This window comes from Phodopus roborovskii, unplaced genomic scaffold, assembly GCF_943737965.1.
Source record: "Phodopus roborovskii unplaced genomic scaffold, PHOROB, whole genome shotgun sequence".
Classification (NCBI taxonomy): domain Eukaryota; kingdom Metazoa; phylum Chordata; class Mammalia; order Rodentia; family Cricetidae; genus Phodopus; species Phodopus roborovskii.
The window spans coordinates 1,360,507-1,374,761 of NW_026126689.1; the positions used below are offsets into that span (position 1 = coordinate 1,360,507).

The window sequence follows — 14,255 nt, forward strand, 5'->3', positions numbered from 1 at the left end:
TATTAGCATGGTAACTGATGAATGTTATACAAATGTAGAGACACAGTATCACAGTATGAAGTCAGGATGACTCAATTTCTTCTTTGTCTTTTTTTTTTTTTGCATGTGTTCCTGTTTTGTGATATGCATGAATGTTTGCGTATTTTTGAGCATATATGTATGCATTCACATATGCGTGTGTGTGCATATGTGATTATGAATTGACTAATTTGATGAGTCAGCTTGCTTCAGAGACTGCCTTCTGAGCAGGCTAGAATTATAAGTCAGCCATCAAGAGCACTAGGCTTTTAGATGGGTTCTGGGGATTCAGATTCTGGACCTCACTCTTACATGGTAAGTGGTTCACCCTTTGAACCATCTTCAAACCTCAATTTATTCTTAATTATGTGTGTTCTAGCTTAATTTCTGTTGCTTTGATAAAACACCCTGGAAGAAAAAAATGCAACTCAGAGGAGAAAAGTATTTACTTCAGGTATAATTTCAGCTTATCACTGTAGAAGAAGTTAAGGCCGGGGTTTCACAAAGATCCTCACCTCACATCCAAAGTCAAAGGCAGAGGCAAATAAGTGGATACAAGCTCGAATCTTGCTGTCCTCAGCTTGATTTCTCTACTCTTATGTGGTTCTTTTACTTATAAATAAGTTCTCTTATACTCCCCTGCATAGGACACGGTGCTGCTCATGGTAGGCTCCATCTTCCCACCTCAATGAACTTAGTTAAGACACTTCCCCCTCAGCAAGGACCACTGGCCAACCCAACATGGGAAATTTCTCACTTACACTCTTCCAAGTGAGTCTAGGTTTCATCAAGTTGACAACGAAAGCAAAGCTCCACATGTTATTTGCTTGGGGAAGGGTGGGAATAGAGATGGGTGAAGCAGGTTTTAGGGGGTACCCCTTTGTCAGTGTGGTTTATCTTCATCAATGTTTTAATTACAACAAAGGGTCTAATAGTGTTAACTTCTTTTTACTTCTTTTTTTAATTTAAATTTGAAACAAGCTTGTTTTACATGTCAACCCCACTTCCCTCTCCCTCCCCTCCTCCCCTGCCTCCCCCCAACTCCCATCCCATTCCCTTTCTGCTCCCTAGGGAGGGTGAGGCCTTCCATGGGGAGTCTTCAAAAATCTGCCTTATCATTTGGGACAGGGTCCAGGCCCTCCCCCATGTGTCTAGGCTGTAAAAGTATCTCTTCATGTGGGATGGGCTCCCAAAGTCCATTCGTATACTAGGGATAAATAATGATTCATTACCAGAGGCCCCATAGACTGCCCAGGCCTCCTAACTAATACCTATGTTCATTGGGTCTGGGTTGGTCCTATGCTGGTTTCCCATCTATCAGACTGGGGTCCATGAGCTCCCCCTTGTTCAGGTAATCAGTTTCCATGGGTTTCTCCAGCCTGGTCTTGACCCCTTTGTTCATCACACCTCCCTCTCTGTAACTGGATTTCAGGAGTTCCGCTCAGTGTTTAACTGTGGGTATCTGCTTCTGCTTCCATCAGCTATTGGATGAAGACTCTACAATGGCGTATACAGTCGTCATCAATCTCATTATCGTGGAAGGGCATTAAAGGTAGCCTCTCCACTATTGCTTAGATTGTTAGTTGGGTCCATCCTTGTAGACCTTTGGGCATTTATATAGTGCCAAATTTCTCCTTAAATCTATAATGGCTTCCTCATGTTATGTTATGGTATCTCTTTTCTTGATCGGTTCTATTCTTTCCCTGTCTCAATCTTCCTGTTCCCCTCATGCCCACCTCTCCCTTCCTCTTCTCCCTTCTCTTTCTCCTAACTCCCTCTCCAGTCCCTTAATGCTCCAACCCAAGGTAATTAACTTCTTATTACGGTAAAAGTCAAAGACAGATTTTAAATTCTGCCTTAGAAAACTTACAAAGAATGGAAGGCAGATTCCCTTGTTCTGCATCGTGGCTTTGCTCCCATTGTTTGCTGACTAATCTTAAGATACACACTCTTTGAAATTCTCTCCACACCCACATGTTGCATTCTTACACATGGAGATTCTCTCATTACAAAGATGCCTTTCCCTATTGTTACCTTTTACTTGTTCTGTTTTACGGAGAGTCTTCTAACATTTAAGAGTAATGAGTTTGGATACTCTGATGTACCAGTTCAGCTTCTCTCAGAAACATTTTCTATTGATTTCCCCATACTTCTATATTCAGCACTATTTTAGAGGTCACACAGTTCCATTTGTAAATTTGGTCAACAGCAAACATTTCACGCAGTGTGCCCTAGGCTCTAGTTTTCCCTGTAGGTGCTTGTTTGACTCTTCCCTTTAGCTATAGTTTCTTACATTTGTGATAGAAATTTAACTCCTGTAAGATCCATCTCTGAAAACATATGACAGAATATCAGAAGTTGGGGGTATGTTTTAGGAAATATGGAAACTAGAAAGTGTCATGGTTTAAATGTAAAATGCTCCCTATAGGCTCACGTATTTGAATGCTTTGACCCTAACTAATGGTACAGTTTTGGGATGTTGAGAAACATTTGGGAGAGGTGCTTGCTGAAGCAAGTAGAATCTAAATGCACAGACATTGAGATAAGTATCTCAACCATGCTTATTGTCCTCTCTGCTTCCTTGTCCAATATGAAGTGAGCAAGCAGCTGCCATATGTCCCTGCCTCTACAGCACTACCTGGCCCCATGACTTCCCTGTTAGGCCTGTCCTCAGATTGTGAATAGGAATGAAATGCTTCTCTCTTCAGTTTTGTCTTGTATTAAGTCACAGCAATGAGGACTGTAACCAACCAAGCCAGAGGGACTTACACAGCTAATCTGTGGCTTACTATAGGCTGTATGTGTTGTCCTAAACGGTGTGCTAATGTTCTAAGCTAGACCTGGGCATGTGCTCTAATTTGGAAATAGTGTTCCTTCCCACAGAGATATCCAGGGGGTCATGAAGTGGTGAGTAGGGTGGGCTCTAAGCCTATCAGAAGGAAGCACAGACCCAGACAACCTGAGGATTTGAAGATAGAAGCAGACGTGAAGGTCATCTAAAAGAGTTCCTAGGATTGCTGAAAACTGTCACTAGCTATCAAAGTCAAAGACTCCTTTCCCCGCACCCTTCAAAGAAAGCCCAGAACTTCTGACACCTCATACTGAGTTCTAAATTTCCTGTATCCAAAACTGAGTATAAATGACTGCTGGTTGAGGCCACTCTGCTTGTGGTATCTTGTTATAGCAGCTTTATGGATCTAATACACACCACAAACTCCTTTACCCAGGCTTCCATTTTCAGATCACTGAAAAAAAATATCATTTGATAAAATACTTCTTGCTCCTGTGATTTTTGGAGTAAAACAAAAAGATCTTAGAAAATAAACTTCAGAGATCTGAAAGAAATTGTGGACCTTCGCCAGCCCAGTGCTTCCAAGTTATTCAAATATTGTGCAATGGGTCAGTCAACCCAGGGGTTTCTGGGGCTTGATCTAGAATCTTTACATGACAAATTTATAAAGCCTGTAGGGTTCCTAAGGACTGTTCAGAGAGGCAGATGTATGCAGGAATGCTGGCATTATTTCATGAATAGACCTGGGACAATCCTCCTAAATAAATCCAATAGGGAAATACTTTTTATTTGAACATATTTACATATCTATCTAGTTAGCTCCTTAAGTTCTGGTCTATCTCACTCAGGACTGAAATCTACTGTTACAGACTACCTGTGTGCCCTCGTCAGAATTTATATATGGAAAACTCACCCCACCCCTGCCATGGTATAGGTCTGACATTGGGGGTCTCTGGGTGGTAATTAGACCATGAGGGTCTAATGAGATGAGCTTCCTCATAAGAACAGACATGGAGATCCTCTCAACATCCTCCCATCCATCCCTTCATACTACTCTGTGTGAAGACACAATAGGAAAAGGGAAATCTGAAAGTCGAGATGATAGTCCTCAACAGGCTACATCTAGCAGCACTTGGACCATTTGCCTTTCAGAAAGAAAACGAGGGGAAGTAAAAGTGTCTGGTTAAAGCCACTCACTAGAAACGGCCCTGCTATGGTAGGTGGCAATGGCTAGGTGTGTGTATGTACACTGGTGGGTCTAAATTAGCAACTAGAAGTGGATGTACCCTCCCTCCATTAAATCTCACTAGTATCAGTACTATGAAACTCAAAAGGTTTGCCCATCTTTTTGACTCCCCCAACTGCCTGTCACCTTCTTGTGATCTGCATGCCCAACATATGCTCCTTAGACTTCCCCTCTCAACGCTAACCAACGGGAACTTTTTAATCACAGCTATTTCCTTTCAAATGCAAACAAGGAAGATATTAAAAACAATGGCCTAAATAATGTTAGAAATTTAAAGCTGTACTCATATAACTATGGGATCTGGCCTATATCTAAAAGCCTATTATCCAGTAATTGGTTGATAAATAAATATAATTGAATCTTTTATTATTATCTCAATTATTAAAATTAATGAAGTATTAAGAAATTTTGGTTGAGAGGTAGCGATAACAGCTAAAGAACCAGCTGTGACCTCCTTTGCAGTATAAATACCAACAAAGATTACTTTATTTGTGATTCACTTATTCTCACACATGAACAAGTTGAAGAAAGGGCACAATCAAAAGCCTGACCTGTCCTAGAATATCCAGTAAGCAGGCACAGAAATGTGGGAGCACTCCTTACTGGGAGATGATGCAACTTGGCCAGGTACTTCTGATGGGAGACGTCCTTCTGTATACCCTTTTCTCTTATTGGTGTCTCTGTGTCCTTATGTGGGGCTGAAGGGCAGCAGGACCTGGCAGAACAGAAACTGTCTACAAACTTCACTCATTGAAAACCTTTACTTAGGGCTTTCAGAGAACAGGAGCACCATTATTCCTTATCCTTTCTTCTTTCCTACTTCTGGTAGCTGCTTTCTTTGCAAGGAATCTCGGGGGAGGGGGCAGGGTAGTAGTTGGAGTCCACCTGCATTGTTAAAAATGTCTTAGAATCTCTTAAAGCTTATAATTCGTCAGTGTCTCAGTACCTCACCCTGTATGTTAAAGTTTTAGCAGTTAGGCCTGAGGTTTGGAGTTACAGTGTGGTTTTTCTGCATTTGGAGGACTCAGATGATGAGGATATAGTTAAAAAAACAAAACACTCCATCATGATCCTATGCTGGTGGTGTATCTTAAAGGCAGAACAAAGACCCAAGAGAAAGTCAAGATCCTCCTGACAGGGTTTTGAAATCAAATCTATGAAGCAATAAAGTTCAGTACACCACATCCTATAATCTATACCACAAATATGAGGCTCCAGCAGTTTGCCTATCCACTGGATAGGCCTTTGGTGACCTCATCCATGGCCAAAAGCATTCCAGATGGGAGATTAGTGGAGACTGTCAAAAGCTTTTCTACTGACAAATGCAATCCATTTACTATGACAACCCTGGGAACTCTTGGCCCAAAGCTGATTATGTTCAACACACACTTGGAAGGAAACGAGAGTTTGAATGAATGACTGTAGCTTATGTCAATCAACTCCATTTCTTCCCTCAGAAGGCATCTTGTCTCACTGTCACTGACTCACCAAATATTCACAGAGAACATTTAAAACGCATACTAAGAACACCCAAAAAATGCCATCGATTAATAACTCAGGACACACTCAGAACTCTAAGTCACCACAGTGGTAGAAACTCCCCACAAAGGATCTTATATATTGGAGCCAGTAGCTACCCAGACATGTGTTTCTCCTTCCAAACAATTTAAAATAACATGTTTCTCTTTTAAAGAGCTTACTAATTCATTCATAAATATTTATTTGCTATCTGTCACATTCCAGGAAGTTCTTTAGGACTAGGAGAAAGGGCAGGAAACTTGACAGACAAGGTGAGGGCTCTCAGGTAGAATTACTCTAACAACTTCAGGAAACCAAGATGCACATGCGAGATAGGAATATATATATTCTTATAAACAGACACTTGGATGTTGACTAAGGTTTAGGAGAATTTTCTATACAATGGATGAGCAATCTGTACCGAGATGAGTGACCCTAGAAGAGAGTATTATGGGAATTACACAGACTCTCATGCTTTATGCATTGAAGATTTGAATCAAAGTGTAGGTAGGGGGCCACCCCCACATTAATAGTATTTTTGCGAAGCAGCAATTTCTTTTACACCTTCCTTTTTTTTTTTTTTTCCCTAAGACCTACTAAATTCGTTGGATTAAATAAAAATACTTTATAAACTTTTTGGAAACTTTTAAATTTTCTTTCTTTAGTAAAGTAAGTATGCCTAACATAAACCACGGCATTCCTACCTCCAAAGAAGTACTTTTCGCCAGTCTTCACTTGAAGAGGACTATTGGTCCGAACTGCTGATGCTTCATCCCCGTCAATGGTGAGGACTGCAAAGTTTTCCTTGGCCAGGAAGCGAACCTCATGCCACTGCCCGTCATTCAGCCCTGAGCCTGGGAGGTAAAAGAAACGAAAGTTTCCTAAGTTGGTTGAGTTAAACAGTTTTTGAACATTACAGTACAATGATTTCATTGACGACACAGAATTATACTGCCGTTATGGAATTTAGTTTGATATCTGGATAAATTTATACAAAACAGAGTATTTACAGAGGTAACTATTATTTCCCTTTTTCGAGTAATTCATTTGAAATGCATGCCTTATCATTTTGGAATATCTACATTAACGTTTGTCTGTAGTCATTCAGGAAATTCATGTGGCTGAAAGGTACAGATCTTCAGTTTGATAGAAATAAATACAATATTTTTAATTTTATTTTATTTTTTAAAATTATGAATTTCTGTGTGGGTATTGGAGAATGTAGAAGGGTGTGCCCATGAATGAGAGTACCTATAGGGCAAGGAGAGTATGTAGGAAATCCTAGAGGTAGAGGTAGTTGTGGGATACCCCTTGATTTGGATGTTGGAGAACAGAACTGTGGAACTCTACAAGAGTGGTATGTGCTCTTAACCACTCAGCCATCTCTGTAACCCTTAAACAGTTTTTAATATAAATACAGTTAGGGATTTAGAGGTAAATATTTTATATGTTTTCATCTACAAAAAACATGGTGCTGCTTACATTTTGCATTATCTGGTGTTTCTAGATGGTTTGTCCCTCTATCAAATTGAACAAGCATAATATAACAGAGTCTTACAGAAAAACAAATTAGAATGCAATTGGGATACTTGTGGGAAAGAATAGTTTGAACAAAATCATTTGGGAAGAAATGAAAAACTATTTTAATTTAATAACATAATTTCTGGTTAACTCTGTTAGGTTCCACCCTGAGACAGAAGTAGATTTATAGTGTCGACTTAATAACTCTCCTTCCTTTTGCAAGTTTAAAATCTTTTGGTGTAATGGCTATTTTTTTTTCTCAATAGCTTCATCTATGTAGAACAGTTTGTAGAAATTAAGTACTAAGGAAATGATTCCATATGCATTTGAACATGCTAATTAAACACTGGTCATTATGGGAAATAAAGATTATCTGATCATCAAACCAGGCAACTGAATAGGTTATATTTCAGCAAATAGAAAGCAATAAAATAAACCTACAATGTCCACCTCCCAAATTTATTCTTCATAGTTTTTTTTTTTTGTCCACACATTCTATAGGCAGACAACATTCTTTTGTTTAGCTTGTGTTCATTTCCCTGAAAATAATTAGAAAATTAGCTGCTAACAGAGGAGCAGACATTGGGCAAGAATATCTGGAGGGAGTTTCAAGACCACTGAGAGAATTCCAAGAGCTTTGATTTCACCTTGGAAATGTCGGTGCTATGAAGGGAGCAGGGTGCTGTTCTAGTCTTTTATGCAGAACATTCAGAAAGGGGTTCCCTGAAGAGGCACTTCAGTTTTGCAAAAGAAAGAGAAGACCAGCCAGCGGAGATGTTTAAAACTAGTGTCAGAGTGCATCAATGATGCACAGATGAAGGACCTAAGCCTATTTTAATGCAAGGCGTCTGCAAACCACAGTGTGTGGGCCACATCCAACTGGTGTCTTCTTGTTTTTTATACAAAGTGTGTATTGAGAATCTTTATATATTATTAAGTGGGTTGAAAAGAAATTTTGAACAGAATACATACAACTTACTCTGTTCTAGAAATGAAAAAAATTCATAAATTCAAAGCTTAGTGTCCACATAGAGTTTTATGTGAATAAACTTAAGCCTACTGGCCTGTAGGTTACTGGTCCAGCAATAGCTGGGACAACACTCACAGTCAATAATATGGCCACTGTAACCAGATATCAACTCTGGTTACTTCCATTAAGAACATTAACTAACTGTTGAGTTGTACTATCCACAAGAAAACTATTTTAAAGTAAAACAAAACAAAAAAACAAAAACAAAAACAAACAAACAAACAAAAAAAACCAGGGATATCTCATACTTTCCATCAGGATTAAAATCTGGTGATATTAAGCATATTTTGTTTCAATGGAAAACAATACAAATTGTTCTTAAGGAATCAGCATGAATGAATTATCAAATTACTAAAATGTTGTATAAATTACTGAATATACATAACACATTAAACATACAAATGTGTACATACAGCCAACAAAATGTCTGTATTCACACACTGAAATAAGAGTATTCATAGTATTCATACATGCAAACAACCATTTGAATTGCACCATAACCTCTAGATTATATACCTAGATACCAATCTAGAGTACTAAATTGTCCCCTTAATGCTTTTTTATTATTTATTTAATTATTTATTTTGCTCAGGATATTTCCATTCCAGTCTAAAGTCCCCATCGGGTGGTGTAATCCTCTCTTGAAAAAAAAAAGCTGGTTCATGACATTTCCCTTATGATAGGTTTTTTGGTTTTTTTTTTTTTTTTTTTTATTGTTGTTGTTGCTTCTGGCATCAGTAACAGCACTGGGCCAAAGTCCTAATGCTGACTGAGGTGTCAAGTGTCCCATCTGGAACGCCTTCTGCGTGGTGTCTGTGTGGTTTTACTGTCTCACTACAGCCTTTGCAAGAGTTCATAACCCTGTGTGCAAAATGTTATCTGCCCTCCCCCGACAACACTCTTTGTATGAGCTTTATTTTCTCCCATAAAACTGCTAGTGATTAAGTCTATTTTGTGTTCACTTCATTATTCCTTTTACTTCAAAAGAAAGACATATTTATGTTTCTATTATGCATGAGTGTTGTGCTGAAGATGGGACAAAAATCAGTGGACAACAACATAGGCTTTGCTGGCCACGGCTTTTAAGCAAGAGACAGTGATATGCATAGAGTAAGAACTAAGTCCTGTAGATGAAATTTTATTCTTGTTAAGTAGTCTGTTTCAATGTTAATACATCCTTTTTGGAAACTTGAAATCTCTTCTCTTCCAACACCCATAACTGACACTCCAGTTATTCAGTTACTTAAGGAAAGTGTGGTCTTATATCTCCTTGTATGTCAGCTTCAGAGCCCTCCTTAGATACTGTGTCGACTTCCACAGTAGAGTGTCTGGATGGAAGAATCCTGTATGTTATGAGTAGTTTTTCCACCAGTCTGGTCCCAGAGCCATGTCAGCCCCAAATAACACACAGAGACTCTATTAGTTATAAAGCTGTTGGCCAGTGGCTAGAGCTTCTTATCGGCTGGCTATGTCTTAAATATTAACACATTTCTATCCATCTAAGTAATTCCAAGTAGTCTTGGCTTACCGGAATGCCCGTCCTGCATCTTCTCTGCCTGCTACAATATTTGGGACGTTGGGTGTCATTCTTTCCAAACTACTTCCTGCTAGTAGGGGGCACTGTCTTGGGGATCCTAAGAAATCCTGGCTGTAGTAGTATACAAGGCTGCCTTGTCCCAGCTGTTTTGAATGTTGGATCACCTGGGACACTGTTTCAGGGGGTCTTACTTGATCAAACCATATTAGTCTGGAAGGAATCCACAGCTTTTCATTTTCTGTGGAAACATAAATAAAATCTCTTTCCAAAGTAACATATCCTTATACTTAAATTTTGAAGTCAAACATCTTTAAAATATATAAATTGGATTAATTCAGCAGCATTGATAATTGAGTGTATTGTAGCCATTGTTGTTCCTTCCTTAGCAATTGAGCAACTCAAAGACAACACAGCAGCAAGCAGTATCCAGATCCTCTGTGTATTTTCCATTTTTTCCATGGCGTTTTTTATTACTCTATTCCTTTTACTTCTATTTTTTTTTTTTTGAGACAGGGTTTCTCTGTGTAATGTTGGCTGCCCTGGAATTCACTCTGCATACCAGGTTCACTTAGAAATCACAGAGATCTGCTTGCCTCTGCCTCCCGAGTGCTGGAATTAAAGGCGTGTGCCACCACACCCAGCTACTCTTTTTTTCTACTTTTTTTTTAAACCACTTTATCCTGTTTCTTTTTCTCACTCAAGTCTATGCATAGCTTAAAACCTTTAGAGGTTTTTTTCTTTATCTGAATCTGTCTTTACTATAAATCTTCATCTTTTTTTTTTGGCCATGAGTCTTTTATCTGCTAAACAACAACATTGCTAAAATGAATGCCATGGCTGTTTTAGCTGCTGTCTATCCAAGATGGCTGGTGTTTATCGCTAGCACTGAGGGCTGTGCTCACTGCTTTGGTCTATGCTGCCATCCAGCAACATGCTGCTGGCTTGGATATGTGGTCACTGCCACTGCCAGCTCTCATACACACCATTCAATTGTTAACAGGGGCTCTTCCAAAAAAAAAAAAAAGCCTTGCTGTTGCCGCTTTTTTGCCGCTATGCTGAGTCAGGAAACTTAAAGGGGCCCCACAAATCTCTGCTTGTCTCTAGCATAATGCTGCTACCAAGAAGACTTGCTTGTCTCTTTTGTTCCTAAAATCCCTTTTTAAGTTTTCGTCAAGTTTTAAGTTGAAGTTTTTGGTACCCATATTGTAGTACCAATTTCGTTACAAGCAGTTTTCCCGCCAGCCTGATCCCAGAGCCGCGTCAGCCCCAAAATAACACACAGAGAGACTCTATTAGTTGTAAAGCTGTTGGCCAATGGCTGGAGCTTCTTATTGGATAGCTCTATCCATCTAAGTATTTCCAAGCGGTCTTGGCTTACCAGGAATGCCTGACTGGCATCTCCTCTGGCTGCTTCATCTCTGCAGAGAACAGAGCGATTTCCTGTTTGTCCCTGCTTGTATTCCGATTCTGCCCAGCTACGTCACTTCCTGCCTGTCTCTACTGACCTCCAGACCTCTATGGTCAGCTAGTGGCAGTATCTGCCATGCTAAGTTGTTTCTTGCCTGGCCAATCAGTGTTTTATTCATCAACCACTAGGACAAACATATGTACAGAAGACCATTCCTCATCATCTGGGTGCTAGCGGCAGTGGCACGTACTCTCAGGGGCAGTGGTTCTTACTCTTATGAAATCCTCAGAGGATCTGAGCCTAGCTATCCACAATAGCAAACAATTTATCAAAGAGCCATTTTAGTGACTTTGCTTCCTTGCTCTCCTACAATTCTCTCCTTGTATGTTCTGCACCAATGTAAAATAGTATGCATGTATCCAAATTTTTATAGGTCTCTATACAGCTAGGTTACTCTGTATGACAATTTCTCATTGGAAAAAATAATGGGCAGGGGTGTTACTCCCTGTTATTTCTATAACAAGAAGACTTTCTTTCTCACATCATTTAATCTCAATGTTTTATCTTCCTGTCCATACAAAAACTAGCAAATAATTCTCTAATTCTTTCTAGCCTTTCAACATTCATGAAGAGCAACGCAAACAAACCCTCTGTGCTGTAAAAATTACTATGCAGATGCAGTCTTGTTCTTAAATTAAAATCAGTTAGCTGTCAGATAGCAATAGTGCGTCCCAAAACACTTCCTTCTTGAGTAGGCCCCTTTGGGTTCTCCCACACAATTAATGTCACAAAGAATGTATTTTCACACTAACATTTTCCTTCTAACCGCCAAATGGGATGTGATATGAGCTAACTATAGGAGCGAATTGTTTTGATTTGGAGTTAGGGTTTTGTCTTTACAGTTTGTTAAATCTTTCTCTGAAATGCAGTTTAGGGACACAAGTCTCAAGGACATCATTTTTACGAATATTCGATCACAAATTCAAACACAAGCCTACGGATTCATCCAGGCAGAGAAGTCACAGGATTTTAACTGTTATAAATGAAAGGTCAAAAAGCTTTCCAGAAAAATCCCGTGAAAACTGCATCGCAAAACTGAATTATAAGTGTGACATCACCACCTGTATTGTTCACAACAAAAGTCCTATTATTCTAATCAGATTAAAAATGAAAGGTTATTTTATTTTTCTCAAGGAACTTAATTAGCAGAGAAATTGGACCTCAGATTTCAGGGACTTTGTTGACAGTGAACCTCTCCATATTCAAGTTTTAACCATGGTTTCTACTCATTTTAATTCCAATTATTATTTGGAACATTTACTGTTAATCATCAATAGCTATGCCTCAGCGATCTTTGAAAAGAAGGGGTCCACAAATATAATGAAATTCTTTCCCAGTGTAGCCAGAATGGTCAAATTGCTTAAAGTAAAATGTGCTGTTTCTTTTCTATTTCCTTTGTCCAAATGTTATAAAAAGCAATAGCCTGGGGGGTTTTCTCCAGAGAGAAATCCAATTTATGATCTCTGCATATGTGAGTATTTATAGATATACTATTCTGAGTTCTATGGGCTAAGCACACTTTTGAGTACATTACTTGCATTTGACTCATCTATACTTCATAAAATCTTTAGATATTATTAAGCCTGTATATACCAAAAAGACAAAGGCTAATAAAATGTAAGCCTCCGATGGTTGGTTAGTGGTAGAGCTTTGAAATGAACCTCGGTTATGTTTCTCAAGAATAATGAATTATTTTGAGATTGTCCTGGATGGTATATTTTGTCAACTTCACTAGGTAGTCTGAGAGGATGGAGCCACAACTGAATTTTTTTTTTAAAGATTGTCCTGTAGGCAATTTTCTTGTGGGATATTTTCTTGAGTGATGATTTATGTGGGAGGGCCCAGCCCACTTGGCTGGTACTACCATGGACAGTTGATCCTATAGTGTATAAGAAAGCCTGTTGAGCAAGTTATGAGGAGTAAGCCATGTAAGCAATATTCCTCCATGGGTTCTGCTTCCGTTCCTGCCTCTAGATTCCCACCCAAAGTGCTTGCCCATACTTTCTTTGATGAAGAATTATGGCATGCAAGTATAACCAGGTTTCTTTTAGTCATGGTGTTATATCACAGCTCTAGAAACCCTAAGTCAGAGGTCAAACAAAAATTACAAGAAAACCAATAACAAACCATTTATATAGTTTTTAACTGTCTGTAAGCAGAGTGGTAGTATACATACCCTTCTCTTTCTACTATAGCTACAGAGGATCTCTTCCAGGGAAAGCATCCTATATCATTCAGGCCAGAAATAAACCCAGGTACCAACCATTTCACCTGCCAATTGTCAATTATGTTTACTCTCGTGTTTCTGTGGTGTTGGAATATCATATATACAGTGTGTCTTTCAATATACTTTTTCATTGATGTTTTCACTGTTTAAAAAGGTATTTTAGATGAAAACTTTATAGTACAGGATAGATGGGGAAATTTTAGGACCTTTCCCCTTGGGCATATTTTAGAAAGCCCATAAGTATTTGTTTAAATCAGTTCCAAACCCTGTGACACTTGGAACAAAAGACTTTTGTATTCACTGTTCCATTTTATAATGAGTAAAGCCATGACCTTGACTATGCTGTGTTAGTTAGCAGAGCTGAGCTGATAACAGACCTTGGACCCCCAAAGAGCATCATTTCTACTTTTTAGATTTCAGCCATCCATGTTCTTGTGAGAGTGGGAAGGATGCGGCAGACTTTGCTCATGTCCCTCTATCTGTAACCATTCCATCTGCTGTAAGTGAACATAAACAACACTATATGAAACAGGAATTAAGAGAAAATTGTGGGCTTTCTTCATTCTTTCTCTCTATATATAGTCTTTCCCTTTTCCTGGGCCATCTGTCATTTAGAAAAACAAAGAAAGATTTGCAAAATAATTTCTGTGTAAGGGAAGGATTATTTATTTATTTGTTTGTTTATTATTTAAGTATATGTGCTTGTTCCTGGATGTATGAATGCGTGCCCAATTCTCAAGAGGAACCTCTGATGTCAGCCAGAAAAGATATCAGATTTCCTGTGCCTGGAATTATTATGTAGTTACTAAGTACCAGGTGGGTGCTGAGAATTGATTCTGGGTCCTCTGAGAGAGAGGTAAACACTTTTAACCACTGTGGCATCTCCCGAGCTCTATCAC

The 14,255-nt window shown here is 38.9% G+C and overlaps 1 protein-coding gene across 1 annotated transcript in view; it reads right to left on the bottom strand.

Annotated features, from left to right (window-relative positions):
* Positions 1-14,255, bottom strand: part of Cntnap2 (contactin associated protein 2) — a 1,802,334-nt gene that overhangs the window by 879,277 nt on the left and 908,802 nt on the right. Inside the window, 1 exon segment of the mRNA XM_051174658.1 lies at positions 6,278-6,427. Coding sequence (XP_051030615.1) covers positions 6,278-6,427 — 150 coding nt within the window.